Raw genomic sequence first — 20,847 nt, 5'->3', positions numbered from 1 at the left:
GACATTTTACTACATTTTGGTTTTTTGCTCTATATCAAAATGGCGCAAATATGCGCAAAATTTTATTCTTTCCCCTAATTCTTGAATAGTTCTTGTATACATACATATAGTTTTCTCGATACGCATTGAAGAGGTGAAAGACGGAGGCATTTACTTTGTCTACAGTTTTTCCGTTTGACTGCTCCAAGAGTAAGGTCTTAATATTTTTTTATATTTAGTTTTAGTCTTCAAACTGTATCCCGCATACAGCTGGGTAGGAACAGGAAACCTACACCTACTTTTTATTTATTTTATTTTTATTTACTTATACGGAACTCCAACTGTCGTACATATTGACACATTCATAGGCTTTACTAATACAATTATGCAGAAAAAATTACAGGAGATCACGTTATTTAAGCAATATCGGAGTGCTCACTACACTCTGCTCCCCACGCACCGGCTCGTTGCGTTTTGAGTGGCTTGACTTTATTATTGATATATGCCGCTTCGTAAACACTACTCGTATGTTATAATACTGTTAGGGTTCCCGTGTGGTCACGTGGTTGATTGTTGTTTTTGGGGTGTCACTGGCTATTGTTGTCAGAATTTATAGAAATGCTTTTTTAATACTCTCTCCCCACCTACAAGCCAAATGTCAAGTTTCTTAGTGTAGTGAGGTAGTTTATTCTGTGCTTTGGTCGTCAGACAGTCAGTAACGGACTTTTTGTATTTGCGCTTGGACGACAAACAAGAGAAGCGAGTTGGTGTTCCGCTGCGGTCAAATTTAGATATGTTTCTAAACATTCATTCTTCACACTCCAGAAGTAGAGCCATCATTGAGCTCCTGTGGGCTACAGGCTACTCCGTCGAGGCGTGGAGGCGGCTTGGAGGCAGCGGTGCGTGCCGTGACCGCCGGATTACTCTAGTCTAAGCGCTGCAAGCGTCCCGCTCTCACGCCAGCAGCTCGCCATTCCGCCTAATGAGTGCTCTTGCTTGTTTAAAACATTTTCGTTGTAGATGGCTTGATCCTCCAGAGTATATTGCGAGTCAGATTATGTGAAAATTCAAATTATTTTATTTGTCTATGTAAAAGAAATAAGCATAAGGAAAAATTTTAATCTTTTTAACAAGTACATATTTACGTACGCACTTTGTGAGAGCAACAATTTTGTTGTTGTCACAAAGTATGTTTCATTCGGGATATTTAATAGCAGAAATGACAAAAATTTCTTTTGGACTTTAATGTTTTTTAAGGAAACCATAATAAAAACCAGGATGAAACTTAATAAAAAAGATGTACCTCTAAACCCTAGGCTATCATCATACAAAAAAATATTCATTCCTGTCTCGTAGTTTGACATTTCCATCCTTTTCCTATTCCTTTTTCTCTATATATAGAGAAGAGATTATGTTTTAAATAAATATTTGAAAGAAGAATAAAGACTTAGCAATCGCATGAAAATATGTGTATCACATGGCAAGTAATATATGTTTATTATATTAAATTACATTATGTAGTACGATTGCCAAGTCTTTATTCTTCTTTCAAGTGTTTATTTTATAGCAGCCTAAGGAAGGCAACTTTCTTCTTATTCCATGCGAGTTGGTGGTGGACTCCAGAGACTAAACTAGAACCAACAGAACAGTTAATTTACTATTATAATTAGTATATTTAACGATATCTGGTAATTAGACAAATAAAAGCGCATCGATATATTTATATGGACTTATAGATTGCATACATGTAACATATACGTACATAAATATATCTGTGTATTGACCCCCTGACCCCCTGACCCCCTGAGAGGCACCTACAGTCTTCTGATGCTCAATCTTCCTTATTGGTAGGTACATTAATAAGATAAAGAACACGTAACGTGCGGTTCAAGGGGTTCATAAAGGGGTGCGTACCGAGGGTGGCTAATTGTGGTAAATACTTAATAATGATGGGCGCAAATTAAGTGACATGAGGTTACCCCTGATGGGGAACACTGATCGCGTTACCCAAATATCTTGACATCCATTATTCTCTTCTATTCTATGTAATGTATGAAGAGTTCTCACAATAGCATCGACACTTGAGTGTAATAATAGACGTGTCTGTTACTCTTTAACCGACTTCTTATCAATTCGACGGTTTTTATATGTTTGTTACCTCAGAACCTTTGACTGCACTGGTGCACCGATTTTGATGATTTTTATTTGAATGTTAGTGCTTTTCTTGTGATTGGTCTGTATCATTTTAATTTGGTCCCTTTCTGACAATGTTATTCATCAGAAAATGACATGAGTCATAGATTATCATTAAGTATGTGCGCGACAAATGGACTAATAACTCAACATATCACGCCAACCGATTTCGGTGATTTTTTTTTTATTGGAAAGCTTACACTTCAAGGGTAGTTTGATCAGAGTTTGTTTAGGTTCTGATTATGGGATCCGGTCGAAATCGGTTTTGTTTTGTTAAAAATTATAATTCTTGTTTGTAGAAGGAAATCAAATTTTTGAGACATTGCGTGTTAAATAGAATTCACTCGTTTTTGTATCAGACAATTCCAATAGATATAACATATTATGTGGGCGTAATTCCTTTCATCTGAACCTACGGCTGAGGTGTGAATAAAGATGGTATGCACCACATGTGTATACATATTTAAATATCATACTAGTAGTTAATAAAGATTATAACGATTAATAATAAAGTAAAATCTCTTTTTTTTTAATTAATAGCGTAATAAAAATATTAGGGTGAACATCAAAAATACTTGATGAAATATTTATATTTTAAATATTTATGTATTCTGATTTGTTTCCTATTAGGCGGAGGACGGAATGTTATGTATTGGTAGTATTGGCAATGCGTGCATTAATAGGTACTCATATAGAAAACAGTTCATCTCTCGCAAAGGACAACGCCTCTCCAGGGAAGTTACAAACACGCGCGGATGTGTCTAATATAGTAGATAATATTAAATATTAGTACGGATTTCTTAACTTTGAATGACGTATTAATTTGAAGGACACATTCTTAGATGTTTTTGTTTTGTTTTTCGTTTTCTTTTGTGTTTGTATTATGGGGAACAGAGTGTCTTAACACTAGGTTCCCTCTGCTTACCCTGCTGTGTGCGGGGTACACCGTGAAGCTTATTTTATTTTGTATTTAATGGAAATAAAAACTTTTAAAAAGATATATAAAAATATTTTTAAGAATAATTAGCTTATTTTTTTTGGTGTAATAATAACAAATTTAAAATCAGCATCAGCAGGGTTAGGTAGAGGGAACCTGGCGAAAAAATGCGAAATTTGAAAAATTCGAGACAATTTTTCGAGGTGTTGCGTGTTGAGGGGCACGTTCCCACTGACTGAGGTAAGACGCACGCACAGCCTTAACTGCTGTGCGTAGAAACGTGAAATTTGGACAGATGTTTACTTTCGTAATCTAGACATCCACTAAGAAGGGATTTCAAAAAATTTTAACCCTAAAGGGATGAAATAGGGGTTGAAAGTTTGTATGGATTTTTTTAAAATCGGCACCGACTTTTATAAAATTTTAAATTCAGACTCTTAAAAATATTTAATTGAACACCTGTTTCATGGATTATTAGAATTCACCCCAAAGGGTGCAAATAAGCAGGTGAAGCTGCGCGCATCCGCTAGTACGTTATAAAGTAGGGAAAGCACTTAAAACAGTGTTAAGCGTTGTCCGCGAGTCCGGTCACGTCAGCAGGAGGCCGCAGGGGTCCGGGGGCCGCGGGGGTCGTCTCAGCTACACGCCAGTTAATAATGCATTACATGGATCTTCAATTCTTTGCCACAATTATTGTTAGCCCTCATCCGTGCACTCATTGTTTGCCAACTGTTGTACTTAATTACACAATGAATAATGGCGGCGCCATTCTTCCCCCCCCCCCTCTCCCACGTCTATAGTCGCTTCGCGTCTTCTCATGCAGCACGAGCACGCTGGCGGAGGAAATGTGCTTTGTTAAAAAATGTCTGCTTATTATATACTGTTAGATTTTATATTCATTAAAAGTTTGTTTTGTCAGTTAAATAATCCTAGTCTGATTCGGACTCTCTTGTCAACTACAATCAAAGTTAATTATTACATGACTTTAAATAATACTGTAGATCTGAAGCGAGGCACTCCCTCGCTTTAGGCAAATAGTAAATATTATAAAGGAGTATCAGTAGGTACCTTAGCGTCTAAAATAAACCCGATGTTGCAGTTATTATTTCATTTCAGAGACATTTGAATAAGTAAGTACTTATGGGGATCATTAATAAAACTAAGGATAAATATTAAATATTTTTATTTGAAAACAAACTTATCCGATTCATGTATACATAAAGTGTTATGTTTCACATACAGCGCCAGCACACACACACACACACGCATGTGTGCGCGTGTGCATGTGTGCGCGTGCGCACGTGGTCTCATCTACTTAACTCAATTATTGTAAAACTTCTCTATCAATATATGTACAATATTACGCTATACAAAATGTCACTTTGTTTATTTTAACCTATTCATCATGCTCGTACATTAATATAAACGTGTTATTGCTTATAACATATCTTTAAAGACTTTTAGAATATTTCATAAATTATAATATAACAATCGATTTCGTCCGCGCGAGTAGTTCGTACCCTCGTCCGCGGTTGTAACGCGGCTAACATTGTCTAATATCGTAACCATTAAGTATTACATATATATTATGATTAAAGAACGAGCACAGACACGTCAGGGAGCACCTGTCTGCTCATTGTACATAATATATATGGGAACAGTCATCTGCAATAACATTTACAAGACTTTTCTTATAGAAAATATTTACTTACAAGAGCTAATAATATTACCCCCCCCCCATCTCCCCCTGGGGTCACTTATGGAAAATCACCAAAAAACTTTAATATTTTGAGATAGCTCACTTTCACGGATATGATATATTATGAATTCATACGAATTTCGCTTCGTAGTGCAGTGGGATCGACGAGCCGTACGGAGTGGAGCCTAGCTTACAGTCCAGTCCAGTCCAGTCAGTACCTACACAGCAGCAAGTACCTAGACATCAAATAGAAGTCCTCACACCCTCACAGGACCTCTTTTATTTGTAAAGTTCTTACTTAACTCGGTTATATGTATCAATAGCCCCTCTCCGATCCCTTCAGAATAATGCTTTTTACTTATAGCTAAAATTATTTATAGTCTTGTATAAAACATATATAAATTTAGTTACTATAGATAATAAATAAACGATTAAACCGACTACGATTAACAAAAATTTGGTGCTAAGGACGATTCGAGACCTTCTACTATTGACCAGAGAGTACCTTATAGTTCCTACGCGTGACCGCGCACCGCTATTTATCTAATCTAAGTGTGGAATAACACTTTAAAAATGTTTAAAATATTGAAGCATTAAACTTAGTTTCATTTCGGTAGTGGTGACCTTCATGCTGATATCTGTACAATATTTAAGTTTATTTTCATTGATCACATGAGGATTAGAGCCCGTCACACCCCGCGACCAGGCGGGCGGCGTCAGTGTCTCCACTCTTTGTAAGTTCGATCCGGATAAACTCTCCTTCTCTGAGCAATATGCGAGGGACGTCGCGTTATTGTGCGACACTTGGGAGCCCTGGCTGGGTGACAGACCGTTCAACACCTCTATTACATAGAATTCCGTTAGTCTTGTGGATACAGAAATAATTTCATAATTATATCTACACAAATATCTTAACTGCTTAATTTTAGTTACATTCTATAATATACAAAAGATGTTGGAATGAAACTACTTGCAATTCAGCATTTAGTGGGTTTGTGAATGTGTCTTGTACGAAGAGAGATGCTTTTATAACTTAAAAGATGGCCGTATGGGAACTAAAACGACTAAAACGGATCAATAAAGGAATAAACTGTTTAATTAGTGACCACGAGACAGTGTGCGACCAAACACAGTCGCCCCTTACAAGAGGTACCATCCATATTTACAGCGAGAGACGCTCGCAGTGAGCCCGAGGCCAGCTCTCCTTCATGAGATGTATGTGACCGATATGTGAGCGACCGAGCGGAGAGGGCAAGAGGTGTGTGTAGAGGGTAGAGCGAGCCCGGCTTCACTGTGACCGTACTAGTTCACTCATATAAATCTTACATAAAATATGTAACGTGTTTAAATACTTTATGTTTTAGTTAATTAGTCTATGGCGTGAGGCGGCGGAGGCATCAGCTGGCCAGCAGCGCCCGCAGCAGGCGCGCGTGCAGCTCGGCGGCCGCCAGCAGCGCCAGCACGCAGCGCCAGCTGTCCGAGAGCCCCGCCGACCCCGTCTGCATCGCCGCCGGCCGCTCGCCTGCCACACATATTACAATAAACTTAGTTTTCATTTGTATCCTGCGTCCTAGTACACCTACAGTAAGACACGAGTGAGTGAGTACACTGAGTGGTGGAACTCAACGCCGCATTTTGTCTTGTCACAAGAGCGAACAAATGAAAATAATTTATTGCCCCGAGCGCCACAACTGTCGTGTGCCTCTGCGGCACGACAGCACTAGGGAAGTAAGCAAAGACAGCCCAGCATCTACCCTTCCCAGTCCTCTGCTTCTCATCAAGTCTGTGAGGGGTGTATGAAGTTGCAGGCGACGCAGATTACTCGACACCCCACAGAGAACGCGCGCGCCGGCTTAATTGCGAAGTTATATATATGTACATATATTTTAAAGTATTACTTATCGAAAATTTAGACAAGGATATTGTAAAAATTAAAAGGTTCAAATATTGCTTTTTCTTCCTTTTTTATTCAGTCTTAAAATACATATGCATATAACGATGCTGGAAAGCGGTTTTGTCGTATCTCAAAAGAAGGCTTTTTGAAATACGACAAGATCGCTTTCCGGCATTGATATATAAAAATTAAAAATCAGCTTCACGCTGTATCCTGCACACAGCAGGGTAGACAGACTGAACCTAGTGTTAAGACACTCCGTTCCCCACTTTTGCCGAATTCTGGAGGCATTGCGTGCTGAGTGGCACAAGCTGCCTGCCGCTGTACATACCGTTCAAGACGTGCACGCGCACGGTGGCGAGCTCGGCGTTGGAGGGCGCGCAGGAGTAGCGGCCGGAGTCGGCGGGCGCGGCGTCCTGCACCAGCAGGTACGAGGTGGTGGCGGCGCCCTTCTCCGTCACCACGGACACGCCGCCGCGCGACGAGTCGTACGATATCACCTGCTTCACGACACACCACCACGCACATTGACATACGACCACAGCCACAGTTCAGGCAGGCTCGCATAGTGATGTAAAACACAACGGTGCTTGACTTATCAGAGAGTGTAGATATAAATTTGACGTTGTTTTATATTAAAAGCACAAAGTAACATTTTATTTACGAGTCCACATCGGGACTATGCTACAAAGTGAAGTTACAGCGAGACTTCACCGAGTCGACTACTTCGGCCTAATTCGGGAAACAAACTTTCATATTAAATAAAAAACAGTATTTACTGTTTCTTGACAGTTACAAGTTCAATTAAACTCAACAAGTTTCGGGGACGTATAAAATAACTTTTCAAATTCAACGGACGGAATTGTGCTAATTTTAATGGAGGCCATAAGGTCGCCGCGCGCGCCCAGTGACAACTAGGTATAGGTGGGTGGTACACGCGGCAGGCGTCTCCAGCTCCTCCAGCTCTAACGACCTCAGTCAACGTTTATATAACACGTAATGCGATACCAGAATGTTCCTTCCTACATATTAAAACTTTGCATATTATTACTAAGTTTATTTCGCTCATTAAATCCTGTAACTACTACATTCATATAATATTACAAACATATTACCATATTTTATATAATTTATGATTTTTATGAATTTATTTGCGTTATATGATAATACGAGGTAAATCGAACGCAAGCCTATTCTCGCTGTATACCCTATGGAGCAGAAACTACGTTCCCCATGTAGGTACCACCCAATCTTTGAAATAAATGGTTGCACCCCCTGTTAGTTGATGCTTAACTAAAGTAAAGCAATAAGTAAAAGTGAATAATTACTTTGCGTCCGCTCACCTCGTCCTCGTGGTACCAGAAGATGTACGCGGGCGGCTCGGGGCTGAACTGTATGAGGCAGGTCAGGTTGATGGTGGAGCCGATGTCGACGTGCAGGTCGGGCCCGCCCAGAATACGTGCCGTGGGGACTGTAATACACAAAATTATACAATAATATTATACGCTCTCAGAGTTGAGCGACGTGAAAAAAAAGAAACGCCATTCTTTCCTTTCTATTTTTTAAAGTTTTGTTTGGTAGGTGAACTGCCTATTGTTTTTTAGGGTTCCCTACCTCAAAAGGTAAAAACGAAACCTTTATAGGATCACTTTGTTGTCTGTCCGTCTGCCAAAACCATTCAAGTCAAGCTGAAATTTATATCAAATATTTAGGTCTGTCTGTGGTCCCGAAAAAAATCAAACTACTAATTCAATGCAATTAAAAGATACGAGCAATTCATGTATCGATTTTGCTGCATTTTATGTAAAATTGTAATCGATATATCATATAAGATTCTTACGCTTACGCTTGTACCATAAGTGAATTTTTGATTATTAGTGTACACTCTGAATATATGGTATTGTTTGTAACATGCGCGTCCGGACTCGGGCTGGCGGAGGCCGTTACTTTTTATAGATGAATTTAAAAGATATCCGCCATAAAGCACTGTTATCTGCTGCATATCCAGATGCTGGGTTGCGCGTGTTCTCGAGTATATCATTAAAGCTTCAACGCTTGTTAACTAAAAATTTAAATACTTCAAATAAAGGTGCATATATGTTTATTGCAGTTCTGTACTTATCGTATGCATCAGAGAAGGCAGGAAAATGAACAGTAGGTAAAGTAACCTTTATTTGTATTGCAAGTTCTCATTCCGCGCCTAAGTTCATAAGTAAGGTTTTGATTTCGCGACGAATTTCATATAAAATACATCAAAATCAATACATAAATGCTCGTATCTTTTGATTGATTAGAAGTTTAATTTTTTTTCGTACTTCAAGGGACCATACACCTAAATATTTGGTATAAATTTCAGTCTGATACCTTTACGCGAAACGCCAAAGTAGTGAGTGCAGTCTGGCGGTTACGTTACCCACAGTGCGGTCATCTTATTTTCTATGTTTACTCATGGCAACGTTTAAGACTACAGCAAACCATAGGGACGACATTTAGGATTTATTGTAGGCAGTCTGGATCACACCCAGACTCCCCAACGGTTTACTTCATCACAATCGCTCATTTAAGACCTATGGAATTATATGCTATTCATTAATTTAGAGACATTCTGTTTAAGAAACTTAACTTTACCTTAATATTATTAGTATTTTTTTGCATATAAATAATGTTTAATACTGGTTTCAAATAATTACTTCTCATAAGAATACAAAATTCACTTACATGGGACAATAGCATATTACATTTGGCCAGACCTTCGTTTCATTGTAAACTTTGAAAGTGGAATCAATATGTGGCTTATGCGTTACGATTACAAATTTTAATATTATTTATATGTTGCAAGAAAAGCGACGCCAAACAACAAGTAAGCGAGGACACATTGACTATACTTAGATAAGGTGACACACACTTTGACTCGAGAGTTGAATTTGACAACTCGTTATTACTTAGTGCTTCATTACCAGTTGGTTAAATACCGCCGACGTCTATAGACATTACGAGTGCACGCCTTCGTTGCACAGCCAGCTCAGTCGTATGAACCATTACATGTATGATTTAAATAGGTGACGGTTGTAAGTTCGATTCCCACTCGGGGTATTGAATTGTTTTAATTTCTTCACTTTGGTAATAGCCCAGTTTTGAGTTACGGTGCTCAATTTTTGTGTTATTCATACTTAAGGCAAAGAAAAATATTTAAAACGAATAAAAAAATAAAAAATTGGTAGTGCTCGTTATCAAGTACGTTTTTATTGAGCTAATAATGTATTTGATCTCATAGCCCCTAAGGAATAATAATATTACCCTTTCTAAGACAAATATTGCTAAAATCACACCCGAGTTCAACTCGTTACCCTACTTTAAATCGTCATGTTACGTAAAAATGTCAGTAGTGTTCTACAGGACAGGTTACCACCGGTTGGGAAGGTAAGGCAGCCACCGGCGGCGGTCATTTACACGCACGTTACAAACTAATTAATTCAATTCAAAATATTATTTATTCAAATAAACTGATATAAGCACTTTTGAATCGAATCACATACGTATACCCAAAAAGCTACAAAAAGGCAGTTCTGCTGAGAAGAGCCGACAAGACACTCAACAGTTGCTCTTTTCAAAATCAATGGTACAATCTATTACATTAGTTGGCAGCTATCCTGCATTACATTCAATAGACATTAATTCCATACATGTTTGTCCTCTAAATATTCTTGAACAGTGTAATAAGCTTTACTGGTTAGAATTTTTTTTACAATTAAAGAATTAAAGCGCATAAATACCGACTCCGACTTCTCTAACTGTTTTTCTGTTTTTTCCTCTTCCTTGTCGAATCGTTACTTAATAAACGAACTTAATAAATGTAAATAGGAATAAAATTGCTTTTATATTACTTTTTTCAATTTGTTTAACACTAAGTATATTAGAAAATATTATATACTGTAAAGTTTAATATCGTCGTCTGAATTTTGAATTGAATATGGGAAATAATTTTTTAGCTTCACGCATATAGCAGGGGAGGCAGAGGGAAGCTGGAAACCTAGAGTTAAGATATCCCGTTCCAATTAAGACTGAAGACATTGCGTGTTGAGTAGCGTAACTCGACGCCGCGCTTTGTCCCGTCACCAGAGCTCGTCATTCACAAATGCCCGCGTAGGGTAGGTGAGAGCAGGTCGGGAACATGTTATGTTTAACAGGGCCAACGCTAAGCCTCTCTAATAGACAGTCTGTAAACATTATATACTTTTCTAAAATCAAAACTAAAATGTAGGACAATAGTTCGAAGCAGTAGCAGTACTGCAAGAGCATCTCAGATCGGCACTTAGCTGTGCCCGCGACAACTTGGTTTAATCGCTTGCTTCTTTGTTGCATTAAACGCTTCTTGTCCCTCGTAAGGGAACTTTGGCGTCAGATGCTACATTGTTACATTGAAAGAATAAAAGACACTATAAATTGTTTATTGTGATTCTTCGAGGAGAGCTCTCCGATCTCCGCGTGCTGAACGACTTCTTATTGTGCATAACGAATAGGTAATTGCTTTGTTTTATGTGAGGTGTTATGTCAGAAAATATTCCCGTAATTCTAATCTTCTTCTGCGTCGAGTACAAACATTATGCCATTTCATCTAGAACTCAATGTGACGACGACACTTATAAAAAAATATGCAAGTTTTGTTCGAAAAAAGTTGTTCTGACGCTTGCGTGGGGAACTCCCCGATACATTTAATAATTTTTTTTAGGCTGGATGTTCTCTAAACAAGAATTTCTTCAATGACTAATGTTTTCAGTTACATACAATATAATAGACATATACAGACAGATGGTATTTTTGTTGGTATGAACTTGAAATACATAAATTGTATTATTTATATATAAAAAACCGTCGCGTGACAGTCACACCCTCGTGCTGCTGCGCCACGACCGCCTTATTAGTTATTATAACAAATTATATATAAATAATACACACATATGTTTGATGATGCAATTTTTGTCATTGTTTTAATTTTTTTCAGACTAGGTACCTATTTGTATGTCTTTGTAAGTTCAGTTTCACAGTAGATTATCTGTAATCGTATTACAGAGACGTCCATTTTAGAAAAATGGTATAAATCGATCTAAAGATGTAAGTAAGTATAGCATATCAATAGTGTGGTTATTACTCAGGTAATTAGTACCTACAGACTCCAATACCTGAACGGGACGTCTTATAAGCACGGGCTGTTGGGTCAAAAGTAATGGAAACAGGTCAGCTCTACTAGCTAGCTAAGCGAACGTACTGTAGCTCGCCCAATTAGCACTCCCTATGGTATCGTGCCCCGTGCCCTGTGCCCGTCTGTGCCCGCTTGTGCCTGTGCCTGTGCTGTGTGCACCGCGTACCCCCTACGGCGACGACCGCGTCAGATTCAATCGTAAACCAGATGTTTGAGTAGTTCCTAGTGTATGGTGTACAGTGTACTGTGCAGTTTGTCTCCGCTATGCATGACATAAAATCTGGACATCGCTCAATTCATTTATTAATTTGATGAAAAGATGAAAATGGCAAATTAAATTAAAATAAAACAAACAGGCTTAGTAATTAGATATTGTAGTTAGGTTGTTGTGGCATTAGTTTGACACTGACTTCAAAATTGTAAATTCTTTAATTATTTTGTTTAATAAATCAACGTACGTTTTACTTTATGTTAAGGAAATTTATGTTTTTTGTTAAAAACTAATTTTTACTTGTATGTTGAAATATCTAATCGACAATGAATACATGGTGAGGACGGCGGTCCGCAGCGAGGAGTCAGGAAAGGAACGTCGCATGGAGATGAGACGCGACCCGGAAAACATCCGAACATCGCCAATAAATCAGACGAGCTCCGAGATCCATCGTTCCGAAGTTCCAACATGAATCGAAGTAAAAACGCGTGCGATGTATCATCTATCATATTTTTAAAACCGGGTGGAAATCTCAGTTCCGTTGCACGGGAGTTATTGAATTTCCAATTTTTCTGCAAAGCATTTTATTCTATTTGCAGTTTGCACGGTGTCGGCGCCGCGGGGACGCCCAGTACACACCCCTCTCCCCCCAGAGAGTTTTATTGCAAGCCGGTGCTTGTATTTCCTAATATTTGTCATTTAAATTCGCCGTTTATGTATCTTTCCCAGATAACTTACTATGCGTCGTCGGTCCAGGTCACAGCGAGCGTGCAGTGCGCCAAGTTTACAATTTTTCAATTCAAAGTAATAGTTCCTGCGATTAGCGTACCCTAATCGTGTAGATCTGTAAATAAGTCGGCCGCGCGATAGACGGCAGGTGATCTTTATGACGCACTGTTGACTGTTGACTGCTGACTGCTGACTGCTGACTGCTGACTGCTGACTGCTGACTGCTGACTGTTGGTGAACGACGTTACGCTGCTTAGTTTGTCTACTTGTTACGTGTAGGTGTACGTTTTATTGGTACGTAATGTTAGCCTTATTTTTGTTTATGGTAAAAACTGAACTGAACTGAATGATGATATTTCACCCACCTTTAGCTATAAATATTGTTCCAAATAAAAATAATAAAAATATTATTATTTAAATGTCGAATCTGTCAATTTATACTATTGTTCATTGTGTTTTGTTATTTTCGCGCCAATATATAGTACAGTATTTAGTGAAATTGAAATGGAGTGGAGTGACAAAGAGAACCGAATCGCTGTGACTGCGTTACATGAAGTAGGTACTGGAGCGGTGCCGGAGCTGCTTGTGTACCGGGATTGATAGGTATAATGAAACCTCCTCTGCTTGTGACAGAAAAAGATCTGGCCATTCACGTAGCGTAAGGGAAAGAATTCGAAGAAATCTTGTACGAAACAAAAAGATTTTATCTCGGGAGATGAAGATAGTATCTAGAACCATGTCGCGTATTTTGAAAGATGGCCTAGGCCTTATACGAGAGGCACTAGTAAAGTAAATCAAAACAGGTACTTAAACATTTCCTCCGCAATGAAACATGTAATTGAGAAGCCAAAACTTAACTGAACAGTTGCCAGTTCTATTGTAAATTTAATACTAACGTAATTGACACAAATATTTCTTAATAAGCATTATGCTTATTAAGAAATATTAACGACTTTAAGAGTTATGACGATATATACGCTGTAAACATATTTGAAATATGCTGCTTTTTAAAGTATTTTAGAGACGGCGTACTTGAAACATGTCAACAATGTCACTAAATATTATGTTAATTGAATATTTTTCACTTAAATCACAAATAAGGGAATATCTGCTTGCAATATATGTATACTCGGTAGTGGCGTGGTGGCGTGATGGTGAGGCGGAGAGGTCGTCGGTCGCAGTGGATCAGTGTCACGGCGCGCGTGAGCGGAGTGATGCATGCTGATGATGACGTGTGTGCTTTACGACATGAACGACGCTACTCCCTACATATGATCCACCGTCATATAATCTTGTTACTGTAGGAAGTAATAATAGCTTTTCTCTCTGTAACATTGCGCATTGCTAAAACTAACATCTAGAATATATGACTTCCTCTTAAGTGATTCAAACCTAAGATGTCCTTATTCGTTACGTCTGTCGATGGCAGTCGTTGCCAGAACACTGCAGTAACAGTGTCGCAATAACTCGTAATAAGCACACGATTCAATAAGATCCTCGTACAGAAGCTCGAGGACGCTCTCGGGTAAATAATGCATCGTGCCGCCTCGGGTGTTGCTATATTCAATGGCGATAGTTTAAAATACCTTCTAACATTGTACATGTCTCGTGCATATAGTCCTGATAAGATTGACCAAACCGACTGCCATTAGGACAACGTTTAACCCGAGACCAGAGCGCTTAATGTTGGGACCACATATCTATGTCTGACTGGAGTGAACATTGCTTAATTCAACCAATCTGTTACATAAAGGAGGTTTCCAGATCATGGAATTTGCCTTCTCAATTGTTTCAAATTTATAAGAAACTATCAACCCGCTCGCGGCTTCGCCCGCTTTAACTACTGAATTATTAAATTATTAGATTACATAGTTGGTTACATCTTTCGTTTCGTGGTTTAGAAGAAGAAGAGTTACAAAGGCCAGACAGAGGCTTTGTTTTATAATATATAGAGATAGAGACTAGCGGACCTGGAGCGGCTACGCCTGCTTGAACTATAAGAATTTGATTAAATATAAAGTAAGTCTTACTTACTTAATACATTAAGAAAACAAGATATTTTTATTGTTAAACTTAAAATTTATTTAAAGAATTTAAAATTAGTATAACAATATATATATTTTTAAATATTGTTTATTTTCAGTCATAATTTACTAAGCCGTAGCTGTCTTTCGTACTTCTAATACAATCGTTTAACACGAATCAACTAAAGCGGTTTCATTAGTGTGATATTTAGGCTATCTCTTCTTCTATTTCAGAAAATGCGGAAAGCACATAAACAAATTGATACTTATTTCAAAAATAATATTAGTTCCTTACATATGAAATTGGCGTTTGGCCGTATTGGCCAATTTAATCAATAATTTCTCTTCTATAGTTAGGAATTCCAAATTCAAATTTATACTATTTTTTACACATGTATTTATTTTTCATAAACTGTCATTAATTTGTTTTTCTTCTTGTAATTGTTCAGTTTTTTTCTGTTTGCTCATTCAGTTTACAAGATGGAAAACTTGAAATTTCGCGTTATTTTCGAGTGCGAGTTCCACCGTGGCGCCACTGCTGCGGAGACGGTGAACGGTGGTGTGTATGGCGGTTATGTCGCAAAAGATAACACAGTGCGTTTTTTCTTCCTACGTTTTCGATTACGAGTATATTATGTATTCTTTAGATACGCTATTACATGACCGTACCGCGCACAAATTAATATACGACTTGTCTTCGCTCCGAGGCTTCGTAGGGAGGGAGCGTTTTCCCTCACTATTAGTATGTAAAATCGTGTAAATGCGTAGATCAAACGGGAGCCAAGCATTGTGAGCCTTCATATTGCTCCGAGGAACACGTTCTCGCTGAAACGAGCGATGTAGACTGTACCATGTATGTACGTGTACGGCGCACTACACTAATATAGCAGTTTATTAAATCTCGTCGCTTATATTTACAATATAGCTACGAGTACATGTGAATGTGAAAACATGTATAAAATATAAAGCATCAGTAATTTTATAGATACGTATTTGTGAATATATAAAGGTATGAAAAACTTACTACTTACAACAATGTAGGTACAAACGGTTATTAAATTATTTAGAGTAACAACAGTAGGTTAGCAGTAAAAACAATAATAATACAAATTATTTAATAAAATCAACTCTGGTGAGTGAGTAGTAAGTTTTAACACTTTAGTAAAATTTATTTTGTCTTGGTAGTGGTAGTTTAGTTTGTTCATAACATACCCAATACTCCAATAGTCCAATAGTAACGAGCGCCGAGCGCCGAGCGCCGAGCGCCGAGCGCCGCCGCAAGCTCTACCCACGAAATACCACTCGGTGTTAAGCGATCGGGAATCCTAAAGGTCGATGAATGTAGTCCATCTCGGATACCAGGTCATTACATTGTTGGGATTCCATGTTACAACGTCACTTTACGCTCACCAAACCAACAGTAATATACTAAAATAAACAAAATTAATATTATTTATTATTATGTTGCCATTCTTTTCCTGACTGGCTAGGTGGCTGACGCGATGGTGGCCAATTCGATCACCACTTAGGGGAATGATCAATGTTATTTCCCCATGGAAAGACCCGCCATAACAAAGCTAAGAGCCCGGCACCGCACCTATAGCTCGCACTTACCATCAGGTGCCCCGTACGCTCACGTAACGTCACTAACTTAGGCGGAACAAGTAGAACGAAGTATAATGATATTAGGGATCTTATTTTTCATATGTTATTTTTGATAAATATAATATTAACTAATAATAAGTACCTCTTAATAATATGCAGGAGTTATTTTATCTTGTTTCGTATTTAAATTGTACATGCATGTTGCAGATGCCTTATTTAGATAACATGGTATTAGGAACTCTAAATAAACTTAAAAATATATAGTGAAGGTTTTAGAAAAAAATAATTTAAATATTTTTGTTAAGGTCTAGTGAAATCGCTCGCGCGTCCTGGGTTGTTTTTATTATAAATGTTTAAAGAGACGGAAAAGAATGGCATAATAGGAGGACGTCGTAAATAAGTAATTCTTCAGATCCTACTCCGCCCCCTCCCCCCTCCCCCCGCCGTCCCGCACCGCCCCGCGCCCTGCGCACCCTCGCCCTACATATTTATAGCGTTGAATGTACGATTAAATATTTATTATAAACAAAAAAATGTTAACAGATTATCCAATTAATTTACGATGAAGTACCTAGACCTACGTATGTCACAACCTCTATAAACTAATTCAAGTAAACGACAATTGCAATGAGACTAATCATACATACTCGTAGGTATAGGTAGGGCGTAGCGGGGCAGAGCGGGGCGGAGCGGGGCTGTGCGGGCACTTACAACAAAGTTGTTATAAAGAGGAAGTTTTTAATGGTAAGATGAGATGTTTGCGAAGCGTCAAATGCAAAATTCACTTTGAAGGATAATTGGGTGCCGGGACCGGTGCCGTGAGCCAGCATGTTCATGTGCGCGCCGCGCTCGCTACCGTGTACCGCGCCGCCCTTTGACAACCGACCCGTGAAATGGCCCCACTAATAATGTTATATTATTTCCTTTACGTAAAATAACTAAACACGATAATACAAACTATAAAGTATAGGGACGAAGAATTTAGACAATGAATAGCACTTATGGGAAAAAATATATTGAACAAATTCAACGCGATCTTAATAAAAGTAGGGTAATCTTAGCAGTAATTACCCTTCGGGGTGCTAGTAACTATCTTTTACTAAATTGAGGAAGAAAGGCAAGACAAGAAAATACTTCTTTTCCATACGTAGATCAACAAACTATCATACAATCATACCACATAACACCCGCTATATAGCACAGGCGCCGGCAGTACAGACAGTATGGGACTGCTTCAACAGTCATTCAAGTATTCTTGACACGTGTGTATTTTAATTTAAATTTCTTGTTGCATTTATAAAATAACGTTTGTACGTGATCTTTTCGAGGCGGGCATATTAAAAATACAGCGACGGCGGAAAGTAGACTCTTCTTACGGCGAAATTGTCGCTTATTTTATAACGGGGGAATTTACTCGCAGGTTGTAGGCAGGTAGGCGACACCCTGCCGCTCAGTGACGCTACGCTAAACTATTACCTTACATTGTTTAAATTATTTGAAGGGTCGGGGTTCGTTGCTCAATATTGAACCTAAATCCTATTATTATTATAATTTTACCCTCTTCTTCTTATTAGACCCTATTTTTATTATACTTAAATTGTTACAGTAGGTAAAAGGTTTAAATTTATTAAAGTCTTTATCGCAGCAAATAAACACATATAATATCTTTTCAGCGATCGACACTTGATGCTGGCCGCGCGCCAGGTGCCGACTGCAATATACCGCGACTTCGCTCCTTATAGCCGGCCCCGATATGAGACAAAGTTAGCGGGCATAATGTTCTGTCCCAGTATTACTTATTGATATTCTTCCTTACCTAAGCTCTTGTATTATTTTTGTGTACATCGATATCGGCATTTATAAAATTTTAAGTGTGTTTATTTTATTTCGTTTTTTGGATCAAAAAATACTTTATTTTACTAGAATTGTATAAATAATGAACATTTATTAAGTCATCTAAGAATATTTCCTATTACAAGCGGTGGTTTTACAAAAAATATTTATCGGTCAGAATTTTCAATAAAACTGAAACGACAGTAGACTCGACTCACCGCAAGAGAATAAAACATTAATATACAAAATTATGATTAGTGTGTGTGGCGAGGCGGGGCTCACTATTACAAATTCAAATTCAAAATATTCTTTATTCAAGTACACTATTATAAACACTTTTGAATCGTCGAATGAACATTTAAAAAAATGTTACCACCGGTTCGGAAGACAGTTCTGCTGAGAAGAGCCGGCAAGAAACTCAGCAGTTGCTCTTTTCAATGTCTATGGTATAATTTATTTATTACATTAGCTATCCTGCATGACATTCAATAGACATTAATTCCATACATGTTTATCTTCTAAATATTCTTGTACAGTGTAAGAAGCTTTACTTGTTAGTATTTTTTTTTTACAAATACCTACTTTAAATTTTGAAAGTGGCAAACTTAGAATACATTGCGGAATTTTATTATAAACACGTATACTCAGACCCATAAAAGATTTATTAACTTTTTGGAGGCAAAAACTTGGTGTAACAAGCTTATCTTTATTTCTCGTACCTATCGCATGTATGTTGTCCGACAAATAGAATATTATTATATACAAACTAGCGGACGCGCGCAGCTTCTCTTGCTTATTTAGGGGGTGAATTCTAGAAAACCATGAAACACATGTTCAATTAAATATTTTTAAGAGTCTATATTTCAAATTTTATAATAATCGGTGGCGTTTTAAATTTTTTCCCATACAAACTTTCAACTCCTTATTTGCACCTTTGGCGAAGAATTCTAGAAAACCATGAAACATGTGTTCAATTAAATACTTTTAAAAATCTAAATTTCAAATTTTATAAAAATCGGTGCAGATTTAATTTTTTTTCCATACAAACTTTTGACCACTATTTCACCCCTTTAGGGTTAACATTTTTCAAAATCCCTTCTTAGTGGATGTCCAGATTCCGAAAGTAAACATCTGTCCAAATTTGAAGTTTCTACGCAGAGCGGTTACGGCTGTGCGTGCGTCTTACCTCAGTCAGTGAGGACAAGCCCTTTTATATATATAGACTAGCGGACGCGCGCAGCTTCGCTTGCGTATTTAGACGGGGGGGTCGAGAAAGTGAATTCTAATAAACCATAAAACATGTGTTCAATGAAATATTTTTAAGTCTAAATTTCTAATTTTATAAAAATCGGTGGCGATTTAAAGATTTTTCCATACAAACTTTCAACCCCTTATTTGCATTCTAGAAAACCATGAAACACGTGTTCAATTAAATACTTTTAAGAGCCTGAATTTCTAATTTTATAACAATTGGTGCCGATTTAAAAAAAAATCTATACAAACTTTCAACCCCTTATATGCACCCTTAGGGGGAGAATTCTAGAAAACGATGAAACACGTGTTCAATTAAATACTTTTAAAAATCTAAATTTAAAATTTTATGAAAATCGATGCCGATTTAATTTTTTTTTCATACAAACTTTCAACCCCTATTTCACCCCTTTAGGGTTAAAATTTTTCAAAACCCTTCTTAGTGGATGTCCAGATTCCGAAAGTAAACATCTGTCCAAATTTCAAGTTTCTACGCACAGCGGTTACGGCTGTGCGTGCGTCTTACCTCAGTCAGTGAGGACAAGTCCTTTTATATATATAGATTGTGAAGCAACTGTAACAATACTGACACGTGCGCGTGGGACAACAGTTGGGTTGTGATTTGGGATTCATCGATTTCATACAAATGTATCTATCGCGGTGCGACAAGTATTTGATTCTCAATTCAGTCATTGACAAGTGTTGAAAACGTAAGACATATCACCAGGTTGTTCTCCTTATCTTCTTGTACATAAACGTACAAATAAGCTAATGTCTCAATGGGCGGTATAATCTACTTCCTCTTGATGCTGATCTAAGCTAGCTCACACGTCTCGCTCACAAAAGTAACTGGGACTAACAAAAGGGCAAAAACATAACGGTCTAAAAGATCGCCCTTTTGTCTCCTCACCGAATAAAGCTTTTAAAGGTAAAGAAACTAAAAGTGGGATGCTTTGTCAGAGTAAAATTGGACTAGTCACTAACGCGACCGACGCGTGCTGCCTCTCCCTTCTCTTCGCTACTTGCACTACAGTCGTGTTATCTGACTTTATAAATTTACAATATAAATTCTAACAGAATAATGCTAAAAAAAAGCTCACTGAATTCTTATTATATAAATGGTTGGGGATTCGATCGCTTTGGAAACAAAGTGCCACGCCACTCCACACGCAATATCTCGAATTTGGGCGAAGAGTGGAGAATGGAGTGTGTTGACACTAGGATCTCTCTGCTTGACCTGCTAAGCGGGATGAAGCGTAAAAATGAAAAAAGTGCATGAATTTTATACATAC

The 20,847-nt window shown here is 37.8% G+C and overlaps 1 protein-coding gene across 9 annotated transcripts in view; it reads right to left on the bottom strand.

Annotated features, from left to right (window-relative positions):
• Positions 1–4,275: 4,275 nt before the first annotated feature.
• The window catches only part of LOC146536055 (neurotrimin-like), a 336,131-nt gene continuing 319,559 nt past the window's right edge, over positions 4,276–20,847 (bottom strand). For 5 of the 9 annotated variants that reach the window (XM_085191669.1, XM_085191667.1, XM_085191675.1 and 2 more), the window contains 3 exons: positions 8,031–8,173; positions 7,034–7,205; positions 4,276–6,330 (listed from right to left, as the gene is read on the bottom strand). In XM_085191669.1, the coding sequence (XP_085047795.1) occupies positions 6,206–6,330; positions 7,034–7,205; positions 8,031–8,173 (440 nt within the window). In that variant the 3' untranslated portion in view covers positions 4,276–6,205. The remainder of the gene's footprint in view (positions 6,331–7,033; positions 7,206–8,030; positions 8,174–20,847) is intronic. The other 4 variants (XM_085191674.1, XM_085191676.1, XM_085191671.1 and 1 more) reach the window with 3 other exon arrangements.

This window comes from Heliconius melpomene, chromosome 10, assembly GCF_056956725.1.
Source record: "Heliconius melpomene rosina isolate 202511_hmr_F chromosome 10, ASM5695672v1, whole genome shotgun sequence".
Lineage (NCBI taxonomy): Eukaryota > Metazoa > Arthropoda > Insecta > Lepidoptera > Nymphalidae > Heliconius > Heliconius melpomene.
This window is presented reverse-complemented; position numbering and strand designations above follow the sequence as displayed.